The following is an 18,170-nucleotide window of genomic DNA, read 5'->3' as shown; positions in this document are numbered from 1 at the left end:
CTACAGCTGAGGCCTGCACCACAGCTTGCAGCAAAGCCAGATCTTTAACCCACTGAGCAAGGCCAGGGATCAAACCCACATCCTTGCAGAGACTATGTTGGGTTCTTAACCAATGGAGTCATAATAGGAGCTCCTGTACCACATCTTAATCCATTCATCTCTTGATGGATATTTAGTTTATTTCCATGTCTTGGCTGTTGTGAATAGTGCTGCTATGAACAAAGTGGTGCATGTGTATTTTTGAATGAATGTTTTGTTTGGATATATGCCCAGGAGTGGGATTGCTCAATCATATGGTAGTTCTATATTTAGTTTTCTGAGGAACCTCCATACTGTTTTCCATAGTGGGTGTACCAGTTTACATTCCCACCAACAGTGTATGAGGGATCTCTTTTCTCCACACCCTGTCCAGCATTTGTTGTTTGTAGACTTACTAATGATGGCCATCCTGACTGGTGTGAGGTAGTACCTTATTGTAGTTTTAGTTTGCATTTCTCTAATAATTAGTGATGTTGAACATTTTTTCATGTGCCTGTTGGCCATCCATGTATCTTCCTTTACATCTACAAATTTTGATAAATTGTATTTTTCATTTAAAACTAATTTAAAATTTCTTTTGTGATATCTTTGACCTGTGTGTTGTTTGGAAGTATGTTGTTTAATCTCCATATGTTTTGGGATTTTTTTTTCTCTGTTATTGATTTCTAGTATAATTACATTGTGATCTGAGAGAATTTGTTAAGGTGTATTGTGGTCTATCTTGGTGAATTTTTCATGTAAGCTTGAAAAAAAAGTATATTCTACTGTTTTTTGCATAGTCTATAATTTTCTATTATCTTATTCATTTGATTGGAGGTGCTGTTGAGTTAAATGAAGATCTGGCTGATTTTCTGCCCTCAGGAGTCATCCATTTCAGATAGAAGGCTCCTGCTGTGATAGTGGATTCAGCTATTTCTCCTTTTAGTTTCATGAGTTTTTACCTCGCATAATTTGCTGCTTTCTCATTAAGCACGTGTATATTAAGTGTTAAGTCTTCTTGGATAATTGACACCTTTATAATAGTGTAATGCCCCTCTTTATCTTTGAAAATTTTACTTGATTTGAATTCTGCTCTGTCTCATTCTGTATAGCTACACCTACTTTCTTTTGATTAGTGTTAGTATTATCTTTCTCCATCCATTTAATTTTAATCAATATGCATTTTTATAAAGTGCATTTCTTGTAGACAATGTATAATTAAGTTTTATATTTTAATCCACTCTGACAATCTCTGTCTTTTAATTGGTGCATTTAGGCCGCTGACATTTGAAGTGATAATTAACCTAGTTGGATTAATATCTACCACATTCGTTACTGTTTTCTATTTCTTGGCCTTGTCACATGTTTCTGTTTTTGTCTTCCACTCTTTCTGTTTTGTGTGATTTTAACTGAGAATTTTATGTTTCTAATTTCTCTCCTTTCTCAGTTGTACTTCTCCTCTTTAACCTTTTAATTTTTAAAAATAGTTTTTGGCTATGCCCACAGCATGCAGAAATTCCTAGGTCAGGGATTGAACCACAGCGGTAACCAGAACCACAGCATCCTTAACCCACTGAGCCACAAGGGAACTCCCCTTTAACCTTTTTATATGATTGCCTTAGAGTTTGAAATATACATTTATAGCTAATCCTAGTCCACTTTCAAATGACACTATGCCAGTTCACAGGTAGTGTGAGTACCTTATAATAGCAAAATAATTCTGGTTCCTCCCTCATATCCCTTCTATCATTACTGTTATTCCACATATATGTATATATGTAAGCATACATACTTGAATACAGTTACTATTATTATTTTAAACAAGCTTTTATCTATATATGATATAATAGATATTAACTGATATTAAAATAAGAAAAATGTGTTTTACCTTTTCTTATTTCTTCTCCAACACTCTTTCTTTATGTAGATCTGAGTTTGTGGCTTGTATTATTTTCCTTCTCTTAAGATCTTTTTAACACTTCTTGCAAGGTAGGTCTCTGGGAACAAAGTCCCTCAATATTTGTTGGTGGACAAAGTATTTCTCCTTCACTTTTGGAAGATAATTTCACAGAGTGCAGAATTCTAGGTTGGTGTTTCTTTTCTCTCAATACTTTAAATATTTTGTTCTCTACTTCTTGTTTGCATGTCTTTTGAGAAGAAGTTGATGTGATTCTTTTCTTCCTTTCTAGGTAAGGTGCCTTTTTCCCTCTGGCTTCTTTGAGGATTGTTTCATTGTCTTTGATTTTCTGTAGTTTGAAAATGATATGCCTATGCCTAATTTTGTTTTGTTTTATTTATCCTGCTTAGTGGTCTCTGAGCTTTCTGGATCTGCAGTTTGATGTCTGTCATTAATCTGGAGTAAATTCTCAGTCATTATTATTTCAAATATTCTTTTGTTCTTTTCTTTCTGGTACTCTCATTATGCATGTTACATTTTATAGTTGTTTCACAGTTTTTGAATATTCTGTTCCATCTTTTTCAGTGTTTGTTCCCTTTTCGTCAGCTTTGGAATTTCCTATTGATACATATGTAGGCGCCCTTTCTTTCCTCAGCCATATCCAGTGTACTAATAAACCTACCAAAGGCATATTACTGTTTGTTTTTATTATTAACATTTCTTTTTGGTTCTTTCTTGAGAGTTCCAGTTCTCTGCTTATATTTCCCCTTCTGTGATTGTATGCTGCCTAGTTTAATCCATTAGAGCCCTTAGTTTATTAATCATAGCTGTTTTAAATTCCTGGTCTAATAATTCCAATATTCCTGTCATATCTCTTTCTCATACTTTTTATGTTTCTTTAAATTGTGTTTTTTTTCTTTTGGTAAGCTTTGTAATTTTTTCTTTTCTTTTAAAAAATTTATTGCAGTATAGTGGACTTACAGAGTTGTGCTGGTTTCAGGTGTACAGCAAAGTAGATAAGTTAGACGTATACGTATATCCATTCCTTTTCAGATTCTTTTCCCATATGGGTTATTACACAATATTGAAGAGATTTCCCTGTGCTATACATTAGATCTTTGTTACCTGTCTTTTTTTTTTAATGGCCACACCCATGGCATATGGAAGTTCCCAGGCTTGGGGTTGAATCTGAGCTGCAGTGCAACCTGCACCACAGCTGTGTCAATGCCGGATCCTTTAATCCACTGCACTAGGCTGGGGATCTAACCTGCATCCCTGCAGCAACCCAAGCCACTGTAGTCAGTTTCTCAACCCACTGCTCCACACTGGAAACTCCTGACTTTCTCCACCTTCATTACTGCCACATTAGCACAAGCAGCAGCACTTTTTGTTAGGTCTACTTCAGTAAGCCTGTTTCCACTCTTGCCTTTTTCTCCTCCATGTCTAATCAGAAAAAAGTGGTGCTTAAAAAATATAATTGGATAATACCACTCCCATATTTCAAATTCAGCAGATTTTTATTACACTTAAAATAAAATACAAATTCCTGCCTATGGTTTTTTGAAGTTCTGCTTGATGGGGTCTTCCTCGTCTCCAGGCACATCTTAGGCTTCAGTCTCACTAGCTCTTTTCAGATTCCTCAGCGCTCCTAGTTCTTCCCTAATTTTGAGCTTTGCACATGCAGTTCCTCTCCTGGGAACCTTCCCTAATCTTCCCATGACTGTGTTTTCTCGTCTTTCATGTCTCAGATTAACTGTCACTTTCCCAGCAGGTATTTCTTTGTGAACCAAACTACATTAGACCTTTCATTTTCTGCCCTTAATTATTCTTTCTCATAAAACACTGTTATTGTCTCATCATAGTTTGTAACTATCCATTCATGTACTTGTTTATTGTCTCCCTCCCTCATTTCTTGAAGACAAAGTTTTCTTTTATCTTAGATACCCCTTTCTATTTAATATCTAATATATTGCCTGGTACATATAAGTATGTACCAGTAAATTAAAAAAAAATAAATGTGTGCATGCATATATAGATTTGGAAAAAAGTACACAAACATGTATCTGTAATATTAACTCTTAGTCTTCTGATGATGCTTGCTTCACCTTTGGATGTATAAAACCTTTGGTCTCTTGCATTAATTGCAGAGACTTCCAGTGGACCCCTTCACACAAAGTGCATTCTACTCTAATCTCTCATTAATTCATTTGTATAATACATATGTATTGAGTTTTACTATGTGCTAGACAGTGCGTTAAATTCGTACAAGCCATTGTTCCCTCACTATTTAATGTGTGTATGTGAAAAATCCATAGATCCAGAAATAGAAATTGACATAGCAAGAGACCAAATTGGAACATAGATTTTTTTTTTAATTAATAAGTTTTACATCTTCCTGCCTCCTTTCCTAAATTGGACAAAGCAGGATTTGATCTAACTTGCTCAACTCACTAACCAAATACCACCAAGAACACGCCAGTAATGTTTTTTTTAAAGTGAGGTTTGTTATGCTTTATACAGCAAGGAGAACACACTTCAGAGAACCTCAGAAGTGCCCCAGTGAGAGGGAGCTGAAAGGGGTATCTTGTAGGGTTTGGGCTTATTTTAGGTAATTCTGAAGATGGAGTCAGAGAAATGGGGTCAGTTCAGAATTAGGTACAGTCATAAAGAAGGAGCACACTGGTAATTGGGTACCTCGAAAGTTTTCTTTATCAAGTAGGAGGATTATATTAGGGCTAGAGCTGTCACTGGTAAGGAAACAGCAATAATGCAAAGAAGAGATGTAGTCAAAATTTGATATTTAGTTTTTTGGGGGCTCACAGAGACACTTTATGTCTTTTTCTGAGCATTATTTTGCATTTTCTCAGCATAAAAATGTTCTTGAAACTGCATTAGTAAGAAATAACATTTATTGGGAATTCCCCAGTGGCACAGTGGGTTAAGGATCTGGTGTTGTCACTGCAGTGATTCAGGTTGCTACTGTGACATGGGTTCAGTCTCTAGCCCAGGAACTTCTACATGCTACAGGCATAGTAAAAAAAAAATAGCATTTATTTATTTATTATATGCCAAGCATTCTTCCAGGCTATTTACATATATTAATACATTTAATCTTCACAGTAGCCTTAGGAGAGAAGTTCATTTATGATCTCAATGTGAAAATAAGGAGATCAACATATAGAGATTTACATAATTTGTTCAAGTTCATACAACTAATAAGGACAGAGCTGGCATTTGAATCTAGGTACCTATTTCCAGAGAATAAGTTCTATACTATTATATTTAGTGCCCATTGTTACCAAGTATCTCTGGTATTTTCATACCAGAATTAAAGTTTTTTTTTTTTCCTTTTTAAGGCTGCTCATGTGGCATATGGAAGTTCTCAGGCTAGGGATTGAATTGGAGCTGCAGCTGTCAGCCAATGCCACAGCCACAGCAGTGCCAGGTCCAAGCCACATCTGCGACCTTCACCACAACTCAAGGCAATGCCAGATCCTTAACCCACTGAGCAAGGCCAGGGATCAGACCCACGTCCTTATGGATACTAGTCACATTAGTTACTGCTGAGCCATGACGGGAACCCTGAAGTTTAATTTTTTTAATTAAGGAACTTGTGGCCGTTGGAGTCACACTAGTGGGAAAATTCAGGGACATATAGGAAAGGCTGCACTGCTGTGACTACTGATAGAACCAAGAAGCCTTAAGCATTTGGGAGATGGGAAAGGAGCTAAGCCCTTCTGGAAAGCTGCAGACAGGGTGAGGAGAAGTGGGGAGGTCATGTAGGGGAGAAGTACATACATGGGATTTGGAATCCTTGCACCAGCCATCATTCATTAGTTGTATGGCTTTAAGTTTCCTAATGTTAGGTTCTTATTTGGTAAAATAATCTAAAATTTATTCACCCCCAATTTTTTCCCCTGTGAAAATTTTTAAAAACTCGAAGTACCTAAAGTGTTCAGTGTCGCTTTTGTACAGTATGGGACTTTAGTAGCATAGGTTAGGCTAAGTGATTAATTTGGTAAATATTGATATTATCTGGCACTAGTGTCTTGAAATCTCCATAACCACCCACAGTTCCTTTTAATCTCTTGATTATCCTGTCTGTGTGTTCTAGGTGTTATTGTATCTGTTACTGAATACAACGAAGACCCACATCTTTTTAACTATGTGTTGTACCTGAAATCCAGTTACCAGCCCTGTACGGGGACCCTGATTGCTCCTCAGTGGGTGATAACAGCAGCACACTGCTTCTTACCGTAAGTGATGGGGAATGATCCACTCTGTTAAGACTTCAGGGCTGGGAGTCAACGCTCTGGAAATTCTAAAATACCAGTGCTGGTCAGGAAGTACTGATGATGTGATGGTGAAAGGGAGCTTATCTACTCAACACGTAACTACACAGCCTTATGTTTAACATGTACAAAAAAAGGAAAAGTATACGATTAAAGATAAACCATCAAATTGTTCTTAATGTTTTTTTAAGATTCATCTAAAATTGTTAAATGTGACTTTTATTGTTTGTGACTGTATAATATTTCAAAGTGAATGTCACACAATTTGGCTCTTTCTTTTCTTGACATGCATTTGAGTTATTTCTGGTTTTTGGCTATTTTGAACAGCATTATTGTAAATGTACTGTGTACCTTAGAAAGTATTCTTTTATGTGTATATATATATATATATATATATATATATATATATATCTGTGGTAAATATTCTGTATATGTGTGTGTGTGGGTATGTGTGTTGGTATATGTTCATATTGGTTTATAGCTATAAATATACCTCATGGTATATAATTAGAGTATATAATTAGGGGTGGACTTGCTGCATCCTAGTGCATGCATATGTTCATTTTTTGCATTTCCTCCAGAGTTTTTCCAACGTTGGGTATTGTCAGAGATTTTAATTTTTTTTACTGATTAAGTGTGAAATATCTTATTATGGTCTTAATTTTATGCCTTTAATAGTAGCGATCATTAACATATTCCCTCTCTCCACCCATTTGTCCTCTTCCTCCTCTTTCTGACAGTAACGTTTCTTTTTGGAAATACTCACGTCTTTTGAACATTTTGTGTATTCAATTTGTAAAATATTTCTTCATAGGACTTCTGTAAATGCTGCAGATAGTACTCGTTTGTCAGTTCTATATGTTGACTATTTCTTCTTCCACTCTGTGGCTTGATCAGCGTGATCTTCTCTTTATGGTGGTTTTTGATGAACAAGAGCTCTTCAAACTAATTCAGTTTAAAACTTGAGTTAGTCTTTATTTGTGGTTAGTGAGCATTGTGCCTAGTTGAAAATATCATTTATGACCTCAAAAGCAGAGAGATATTCCTTTACATTTACTTATATATATTTTAAAGCTTTGATGTTCATATTTAAAATTTTGTATAATTTGGAATTGATTTTTATGAATGATGTGAAGTAGGAATCCAATTTCACCTTTTTAGCTTGGTAAGCTTGGTCTCTCCTATCCCCAGTGATCTGCAACACCTGCTCTGTCATCTGTCAATGTTCTGTTTATACATGGAACTGTCAGGGCTCTCCCTGCTGTTTCATTGGTGCATTTATCATAGACCACAATGCCTTAATAATATGACTTTATCATAATTTGTGATGTTTGATATGGTAGGCCAGCCATCTTATTCTTCATCAGGTATGCTTAGGAATTCGTTTGCAAGAATTTTATTTAAAAATCAACTTGTCAAGATCTATGAAAAATTCTGTTGGAATTTTTTTGGAATTGCTTTGACTTTTTATATCAGTTGGAAAGTATTGATTTTTTTCTGTTATTAATTTTGCCTAGCCATGGATCTGAGATGGCTTTCTACTTATTTATTCCCTTTTGATGCATTTCAAGAGTTTTATATATTATCTGTATGTATGTCTTGCACATATCTAATTAAATGTATTCCTAAAGTGCTTTGTATTTTTCTATCATATTTTAATTGAAGTACTTGCATAAAATTATATTTTCTGTTTATTACTGATGATTGAAATGTAATTGGTATTCATAAATTGATCTGATAGCTTTTTGCTTTGCTATATTCTCTTCTATTTCTAGTAATTCATGTATATGTTGTTATGGGTTTTCTATCTACCATCTTTGATCTGGGTCATTATCTTAAATTCTAAATAATTTTTAAAATTTCCACATGATTGTAGACAGCTTTTTTTTTGTCTTTTTAGGGCTGTGCCCATGGCATGTGGAGGTTCCCAGACTAGGGGTTGAAACAGAGCTGTAGCTGCTGGCCTACGCCAGAGCCATAGCAACACCAGATCCGAGCCATGTCTGCCACCTACACCACAGCTCACAGCAACGCCAAATCCTTAACCCACTGAGTGAGGCCAGGGATCAAACCTGCAACCTCATGGTCCCTAGTCAGATTCATTTCTGCTGCGCCACAACAGGAACTCCAATAGACAGCTTATTGAACTCAGTACCAAACAACTCAATCAAAAAATGGGCAGAAGGATGTTCCTGTCATGGCTCAGAGGGTTAAGAACCCAGCTAGTATCCATGAAGATGTGGGTTCAATCCCTGGCCTTGCTCAGTGGGTTAAGGATCCCGCGTTACTGTGAGCTATGGTGTATATCCCAGACACAGCTCAGATCCCATGTTGCTGTGGCTGTGGTGTAGGCCAGCAGCTGCAGTTCTGATTTGACCCCTAGCCCAGGAACTTCCATATGTTGCAGGTGCAGCCCTAAAAAGAGAGAAATGGGCAGAAGACCTGAATAGACTTTTTTTCCAAAGAAGATATACAGATGGATAATAGGCACATGCTAATTATTAGAGAAATGCAAATCAGAACTACAATGAGATATCACCTCACACCTGTCTGAAAGGGTATCATCAAAAAGTTGACAAATAACAAATGTTGGAGAGGATGTGGAGAAAAGGGAATTCTTATACTCTGGGAATGTACACTGGTGCATCCAGTGTGAAAACCATTATGGAGGCTTCTCAAAAAACTAAAAATAAAACTATCATATGATCCAGCAATTCTACTACTAGATACATATCCAGAAAAAAAATGAAAATGCTAATTCAAATAGATACGTGCACCTTGATGTTTATAGAAGCACTATATGCAATAGCCAAGATATGGAAGTAACCCAAATGCCCCTCAATAGATGAATGGATAAAGAAGATGTGGTGTATGTGTACAATGAAATATCACTCAGCCATGAAAAAGAATGAACTAATGTCATTTGCAGGAACATGGATAGACCTAGAGGTTATCACACTAGGTGAAGTAAGTCAGGCAGAGAAAGACAAATATCATATGATATCACATATGAAAAAAAATGAACTTATTTCTGAAACATAAATAGACTTACTGACATAGAAAACGAACTTATGATTACCAAAGGGGAAAGAGATAAGGAGGGATAAATTAAGAGTTTGGGATTCACAGATACCCACTACTATATATAAAATAGATAAACAACAAGATCCTCCTGTATAGCACAGGGAACTATATTCAATAGCTTGAAATAACCTATAATGGAAAAGAATCTGAAAAAGAATATATATGTGTGTGTGTATAAAATATGTGTATATATGTAATATATATATAGAAGAATATACAACTGAATCACTTTGCAGCATATGTAAGTTCCCAGGCTAGGGGTTGATTCAGAGCTGTACCTGCAGCCTACACCATAACCACAGCAGCATAGGATCCAAGCCACATCTGTGACCTACACCACAGCTCATGGAAACACCAGATCCTTAACCCACTGAGTGAGACCAGTGATGGGACCCATATCCTCATGGATACTAGTCGGGTTTGTTACTGCTGAGCCATGACGGTAACTCCATGTCCTGGTATATCGTTTTTATACCCTTTATTTTCCACCTTTCTGTATCTTTTTGATTTAAGCATGTCTCTTAATTTATATATAGCAGGACTTAAAAATACAAAATTATAATTTCTGTCTTTTAAGTGGTGAGTTTAGGCCATTTGTATTTGTTTTGATCGTTGCTATATTTGTGTTTGTTTCTGCCTATTTTGAATTTGTACTCTTTTTTAATGTTTGTCTAAAAAATAAAAAATGTTTTTGCTCTTTTATTAGATTAGTATTTTAGATAACCTTTTTTTTTTTTTTTTTTTTGGCCTGCACCCATGGCATGCAGAAGTTCCAGGTCAGGGATCGAACCTGCACCACAGCAGCAATCTGAGCCACAGCAGTGGCATTGCTGGATCCTTAACCTACTGAGTCACAGGGGAATTCCTACCTAACTTTTCAATTTAATTTCTCCTTCTTTTTTTCTTTTTCCTATTCTTTTAGCTATTACTTTCTAAATTTTAATATGGATATTTAATATAGTAAATTGTAAAGTTAAGCAATAGCTTGATGTTCTCCTTATGCCCTTTCTCAGTTACTTTTCACCCATATTCCTCATAAGCAACTTTCTGTTATTTTTCCACCATAGTTGAGTTTTGCATGCCACAGAGTTGTTTTAATCTGAAATTCATTCACCATAATTTGCCCAAGAATCATCTATTTATCATGAATTCTTTTCCACATAAGTAAATTTCTGTATTTACTTATAAATATTTTTATGGTAAGCTCCACCATTTCAGAGGAGAAGGGTAAAAGAGACATAGAGGAAGGAAAAAAGAAAATATAAGATGAGACCAATTTTAGATATTAAATTAACACTGTAAACACAAATGACTTTCCTTCTGCCGGAGTGAAAGGAGAGTGCTCTTAGAAAAAAGCTAATATGATAGACAGAGACACACAAGAGAGTTACTACAGCTGATTTAAAGAATACGTAGTGGACCTAACAACTTCATCAAGTTGTATATATAAAACATAAGGACTTACTAATTCTCAAGCTATGGAAATGGAGGAGGGGAGGTCATTAAATGATCTCTCATTTAGACACACAGGGGAGAAATAATCTTATCATCAAGGTTTCTTCTCTTTTTTTCTAGTGTGTATCTTTTTTGTGTGTGTATCTTTTTAGGGCCACATCCATGGCATATGGAAGTTTCCAGGCTAGGGGTGGAATTGGAGCTACAGCTGCCGGCCTATGCCACAGCCATAGCAACACGGGATCTGGGCCACAGCTCATGGCAATGCTCAGTCCTTAACCCACTGAGTGAGGCCAGGGATCGAACCTGCATCCTCATGGATACTAGTCAGGTTCATTACCTCTAAGCCACGATACCTCTGATATACCTCCATGTATATCTAAATTAACATTCTTGCATTTATCAAAAGTTCTTCAAAGTGGCCATTGTACTTTCACATTGTCCTTGGGGAATCATGCCAATTAGAGAGACAGCATATGAATTTTAACAGGAAGGGAGCACATATTTAGTACAGAGCACCAAACTGACTTAGATGATCAATAGAACTCCAACAGCCAGTAAGGACTACTTGGCCAAAGACAAGTCATCGCCACCTATAAACACAGGAAAAATCTTTGCTCCAAGTAGATGAAACTAAGTATGGCCATTCTTAGGAAGATTAAAAAAAAAAAAAAAGACTAAGGAAAGTCTTTACAATATATAATGTTTTGTAAAAGCGACGCAAAGTTTGTCTAAAAGATGCTGCTCTGATGAGATCTTCTGAACTTGTCAGTCCTTGGGGTTGGCTCAAAAATGGACTTAGCAGGCCTATTCCTATTCTAGTCCTTTGTCTTTTTCTTTTTTGCTGTTGTTCTAGTCCTTTTAGACTTTATCTTATGAACTCCCAACAAAGTGATAGGAACAGACTGAGAGACAGATAGTCCTGCTGTTAGGAGACAAAATAAATTTAGCATTTGGGAGTACAACAACAACAAATGGTGCTTATTACCAAGGTAGTACTCATTTCACTGTTGCGGTTGGAGAGATCCCTGAGTGGGAGGGTCAGGGCCCTCAGGAGAGGTTCCTGTTAGGAATTTAGGGTTTTCAGCCCTGTTAGTGAGTGGATCTCAACTAGATTTCAGTAGAACCTCCAGGATTTTTCACTATTGTTCTCCTAAAGAATCATCAGAAAACCCTGTTAATCCAGGAAAGTTTTGATCAAGATGAGTAGAGCGTAGTGTATTTGGATGAGTCCTCTAGCTGTAAAATATTTCAGCACTGTAGGCCATTATTTATTTCATTTGTGCTATCTCACATTTCCTGCCTTACTCCCAAAGGAGACTTCCTCACAGAACCTACTAGTTTCAGAGAAGCCTTGACTGTCTGCTCGCACACTTCTTTCAATTGTGTCTCAGTCTTGAATTGGAGCTTGTCCCTGGAAATACACAGATTGGAGACCAAGCTATTGCATTGCTTAACTGCTGGAGGCACCGTTCACATTATAGTCTAGGTGAATGACAGCCCATTGACTTGTATAGTGCACAGCATACTTGATCGTATGTGATAGCTACGAATAAAGATCAAATGGAGAGAGATTAAATAGGTTATAGGAGGAGGTTAAATAGGTTATTACAGAAGGAAAGTGTGTGTTTGTGTGTGTGCGCGTGCACGCACACACGATTAACCTTGTGATCTGATAGTATCAATCTTTTTTCTCTCTTTCATTTTCCAGAGATCTTCAGGTCATCTTCACTGGCGGAGCCAGAAATTTCAATTTTCATAACTTAATTGGGGAGATTCTGCCGTATGAGAAGATCATTGTTCACCCAAATTTCACTGTCACTTCTCCTAAAAATGATCTTATGCTGATTAAGTTGTCTGCACCTCTCACCTTCTTCTCCAACAGCATTTTTCAGTTGCCTACTATCAATATCAAGAAAAATGAAAGTATAGTTTGCTTCATTTACATCTGGTTAAAAGATGAAGAATCTTCTGGTAAGTATCAAAAAGAAGTGTGTTCCAGAATCTTTGAGGAATTAGGGGAAGGTATTGGAACTTATTTTTAAGCACATGTGTCAAGCTAGAAATAGAGCAACAATATATCAGCTCTGTAGAGTTAGTGGGGCTTCCAGAATCAAATCCTAAGTCAAAGTGTTACATGTATGTATCACAGTGGCACCTGCTGCAGAGGGCTGGGATTCATGGATTTACGTTTGAGGTTTGGTTCTGCCATTGATTATAGGGTTATTGATAAATTTTAACTTCTTTAAATCTTAATTGGTAAATTGGTAAAAATCATATTTTTCCTTTACTTACCTACCTGTCACCTAACATTGATTTGGTTATCAATTACAACAATAATGATAACAACTACCATTTGTTGGACACTAATTATGTCCCAGGCACTAAGTATCCTATAAATATTATTGTCATCATCATACATCACATAAGTAGGTTTTCTTAGGATTTGTATCTTATAAAGGAAGAAACTAAGACTCAGATTACCTAATTGTCCAAGGTCATAAACCTTGGTGATGGCAGAGCTTGGATTCAGATCTTGTTTGATGTGTGGAAGGTCTTGGTTGGTACCAGTCCTTGATGCCGGTCATCTTTCAAAGATGATATGTGAGCATGAGGATGTGTTTAATCCTTGGTATATTCCATAAATTCTTCCTCTGCAGTCCATTCTAGCTGAAAAGAAGCCCTGAAGGAGAGGGAGACAAGAGGCCTTATGAAAATACATATAGGAATAAAAATATCCTTTATTTCTTGTGCTCAGGAAATCCAGTCGGTAACCTGTATAGCATTAAGATTCAAACCAACACTGACTCAAGATGCAAAATATTACTGGGGAAAAGGTTTCTTGAAGACATGTTCTGTATAGGACATACTAAAGGATACAGAGATGAATGCCAGGTAACCTTTCTTATCTCATTTGCCCATAAGCTTAATCTCTGCTCTTTCTCTTTGTGTCTCTGTTCCCTCTCATCCTTCACAATTTTGCAGTCAGACTAAGAGCTCGGAGAGTAAGGGGCTGAAGATGGATGGCTGTCTGTCCTCCACCCTGTGTTAGAGATGAGAGAAAGAGATTTTTGAGGAAAGTAAAACTATCTCCCAGCTACGGTTTTGAAGTTTCTGTCTAGGAATGACTGGGAAGTAGGGGTAGTTAGTGCACTGGAAAGAAGCTTTCACACTAGTACATCCTGAGCCCTTTTACATGGCTATTGTTTATGTTCAAGGGTTGAAAAATGACCAGGTGGGAGGGAAGTTCTGACCCTCCTCTACCCTGTCTGGCAGGTGGTCACAGCTGCACCAGCCACATGTGATGGTGAATTACAAGGAATTGTGTCTTGGGGAACCGGATGTATTCTGACAGATCACACTGTTGTCTTCACCAACATCTACAGCTACATTCCATGGATCAAGAACATTATTTCTACAAAATAAGCTGATACAGAACTCCACTGACAGCCTTACTGATCGTGGCAACCACATTCCGTATCTCAGTCCTGGGTTTTCCCAGGATCTAGGCTGGAGTGGAATTTCAAAAGAGATCATTGACAACTCCTGGATATTGGCATTGCTCTGTGGTTTCTTCTTTCTTTTCTTCTTCTTTTTTTTTTTTTTTTGCTTTTTAGGGCCGCACCTGTGGCATATAGAGGTTCCCAGGCTAAAGGTCCAATCGGAGCTATAGCTGCTGGCCTGCGCCACAGTCACAGCAACATCAGATTTGAGCCACATCTGCGACCTACACCACAGCTCATGGCAAGGCCAGATCCTTAACCCACTGAGTGAGGTCAGAGATCAAACTTGCAACCTCATGGTTCCTAGTTGGGTTCATTTCCACTGAGCCGTGACAGGAACTCCAGCTCTAGTTTCTTTAACTGCTTCTTTGCTTATTCCCAACTCATGAATAAGTGTTTATAATGTTGAAAACATGAATGCTGGTCTCAACAAGTGGTATTTACCCATGAAGCTTTTTTGGATTCTCCCAACTCAGATACTCCATGTTTTATTCTAAGAACACAGAAGACAAGTAGAAATGAGGAGCAATAACTACCAGAAATCTGTTGGGGCAAGCACAGAGCACATAGCTGAGCGGTAATTGGCTGAAAATTAATTAGATGGTTTAGCAATTCTTCTAATAAACAGGTGTCTCCTGGGTGAGAGAGAGAGAGAGTATCTTTGGGGATTGTAGTTAATGTTTCCACTAGCTACTTATAAGTCCTATAGAATCACATTTTGCTTAGGTTTGCTGAGGCCACCCCAAGTTTATTGTAACTTTGGAGTAAGGATTTATGTATTTTGAGCTACAGCTGTGATGCCTATTACAGACATCAAGGATTTCATGAATGGTAGATGAGTTTTTTCCCAACACATTTTCCTTTCAGCTTACTGCTTTTTTAATTTGCTTAGCATCAGGCATTCTTTCTTTGAAAAGAAAGAAAAATGGTGGAGTTCATGAGGATTTTGCTTTGGAGTGAATTCACTTTCTAGGCCATCCATGTATTCATGAGCACAGGTTTCATCCTCCAGCACACCCAAAAGACACTTGTCTGTCATTCCAAAAATGTGTTCTGCATGCACTGTTTCATTAATCCATGATAGAGTCAACTGATTTTGAGCTAAAGCTTGTTGTTAATTTGCATATAAAATATTGAGCATTCAAGAAATTTCAATGTCTTAAATGTAAAACACATTTTTTTGTTTTGTCCACTGTAGTGCAACATTGGGATTCTTTTGTTGAAATTGCTATCCGAAAAAAAAAAAAGGGAAAAAAACCAAATTGCGATCCGATTGATATATATCACCTGCTTTCACAGAGCTTCACATAATCAAAATCCATTGTTCCTTTTAAGCCTGTTATGGTGATCAGGGGTAATGTCAGTGCTCAGTGTGCATAGCTGGGGTTCAGGAACTGGCACTCAGTAATTGTCGGTTTCCTCCGGTTTCACCCTTTGTTGCCTGCTTAACTCCTACTTCAAGTTGTTGGAGTTACTATCCAGCTTCACACCATGTGTTGATGGTGTGTTGTCCTCAGCCAGCAGAGGTAGTTGCAGCCTGAACTTTTCATTGGTAAGATGTTTGTAACAACCTACTCATAGTTCAGTTCTCATTTTTCTGGCCTCATACTTAGAGGTCTCACTATCTTCATTCCACTGTACTTGTTTTAGATTGTTTTAGATTGAATCTTTTAATTACAAGTCTTTCTTGTTGATGGGGTCACCAGTTTGATTATTGGGCATTTTTACTTTATATCTTCTGAATTTGAGTTTTCCTGGTGTGAATTCCTTTCTCTCCCCAGTATAACAAAGAAAGGGTAAATAATCCCCCCTTATCTATCTATCTGTCATCTGTCTGTCTGTCATCTGTTTATCTGATTGTGAATGGACTGTTAATCACTCTACTAATTTTCAGAGAATATGAATACCTTTCTAATCGTCTTGTCAAGTTCCTCAAAACCCCAGTCCTGGGGCTGGTCGATTCCAAAAACTTTTCTTTTCTATCCAGCATTTTAACTTGGTTTACCAATAACTTCGGGTCGCCTGTGCTCAGTTTTCAATCCACCTCCCTGTCCTGACATGCCCACCCATGACTGTTGCTTTCCCTTCCTGGTTTCTTTTTGTCTTTACTGGGTTGGGGCTAATATCCATGCCCTTCTCTTTAGCTTAAGTTCATGGCATTGAAATGGGTCCCTGATCCGAAAGAACAGATTTTAACATGGTAAGCGAAGAGCACAACAACAATGGGAACCTGAGGGCGTGCCCCGTTTTGTCAGCTGGCTGGTTCTCCTCTGCATTCTGGTTCCCATCTTGTCTCCAACCTTCTGATTCAACCATGTCTGACTTTCAGCTCAGGAGAGAGATCCCCTTTTGGGGGTTCATCAACTCAGGTGTAAATGTTAAATATTTGGCTTTATTTACCCCTAACTTATTCTGCTTTTATTTATTCATCTCAGACCCATTCCAGCTTCCTGAAGAGTTCATTGAAAAAAATCTCATTATGCGTGGTCATTTCTGTTGCTTCCCTTTGTAAGTGATTCTGATCTCACCACATTTACCACCACCTACTCGCCTGCTGCTTACATGCTCTGACAGCACATCTTCTCTTCCCTAGTCCATCCCCTTCTCTGGAAATATGTAGGGGATTGAGATACAGTAGATTGTGGTTCAGTTATTAGCCTAGAATTGACAAATTATGTAAATTTAGAAAATCAGTGGGGTTTTTTATTTTTATTTTTTTGTTTTGGCCTATGGAGTTCTCAGGCCAGAGATGGGATCTGAGCTGCAGTTGTGACCTACACCACAGCGGTAGCAATGCCAGATCCTTAAACACACTGTGCTGGGCCAGGGGTCGAACCTGCGTCCTGGCACTGCAGCAACGCGGCTGATCTTGTGCCACAGTGGAGACTCCTCAAAACTCGTCAGGGCTTTGGTTTTTAGATTTTGTATATAAAACAAAAGAGTTAAACCTGATAATATCAGTAGTGGACGTGGATTGCCTTTCCAGCATCTGCTCTGCCTCTCCTCTGTTATGTCACAGTCACCCTCTATGGGTGTGGCCTGCTTGTCTGAGGCTTCTCAGTGAGATCCCTGTGTCTGACTCAGGGCAGATATGTGACACAATTTGTCCTGTTAGACATCAAGCCTTCTACTTATGTTCAGTGTGGAGATAACACTGTAATGAGCTCTGCCAAACATTGCCGTGGGCAGTGTGACATGTGAATGAGAATAAAATTGCTGCTGTCGTCTTGCACCCATCAGGGAAGCTGCCTACCAATGAAGTGTACCCACAGAGGTCAAAACAAGAGAATTTCCCAGAAATGTACCTGACGTCTAATAAAACCATGCCAGAGTGTAGGTCTACTCTCTAGTTATTTTTAGTTATCATCTACTAAATTCCTTGCAACATGTAAGACCGTTTGAGTTGGACTTTCTGTTGCTACAATTAAAACATCTCATTTGAGACGGTGTTTAACATCCCTTCTGTCTCTGCATCAAGGGAGACAGTGTGAGTGAGGTGCTGTGTGTGTTGTTTTCATGGGGTATCTGTGGGGTCATGTAAATGGACACAAAACTGCAACTCTTCCCATTTTCTCAACTGCCTCTTCCACCCCCCACCACAGGCATTGCCTGCCTCTTGGATCATACTGCTGCCACCTTTCCTGGGCTCTTCCCAAGCTGGTTGGAGGCCGCATGAACTCTGAGCATAAATAGCTCCCATATCCTTTAGCTGAGCCTATCCAGGCCAGTTTGTCACACTACCTTGAAACTTGTATGAAAAGGCACACTTGGAGACCTTGCTTTTTGGGCTTCCTGAGTGATTGTCAAAGGAGAGATGGTACCATCGTGAATTGAGTAATTATATCCTGGGACATGAACCTTGACAGTGAGAAATGAGACCAGGGGAGCCATGCATTCTAACTACCATGGGATGCTCTGAGC

General features: G+C 37.9%; 1 protein-coding gene across 1 annotated transcript; it reads left to right on the top strand.

Annotated features, from left to right (window-relative positions):
- Window positions 1–6,013: 6,013 nt before the first annotated feature.
- LOC125117779 (putative inactive serine protease 58) lies at window positions 6,014–14,310 on the top strand (the record flags this gene model as incomplete). Its single annotated transcript, XM_047763865.1, has 4 exons — window positions 6,014–6,171; window positions 12,458–12,720; window positions 13,505–13,641; window positions 14,023–14,310. Coding segments are annotated over 4 exons (708 nt in total), but the record flags the coding sequence as incomplete, so codon positions are not given.
- Between the last annotated feature and the right edge of the window lie 3,860 nt (window positions 14,311–18,170).

The sequence above is a fragment of the Phacochoerus africanus genome, chromosome 16, assembly GCF_016906955.1.
Source record: "Phacochoerus africanus isolate WHEZ1 chromosome 16, ROS_Pafr_v1, whole genome shotgun sequence".
Taxonomy (NCBI): domain Eukaryota; kingdom Metazoa; phylum Chordata; class Mammalia; order Artiodactyla; family Suidae; genus Phacochoerus; species Phacochoerus africanus.
Note: the sequence above shows the minus strand (reverse complement) of the source record. Positions and strands in the feature narration are given on the sequence as shown.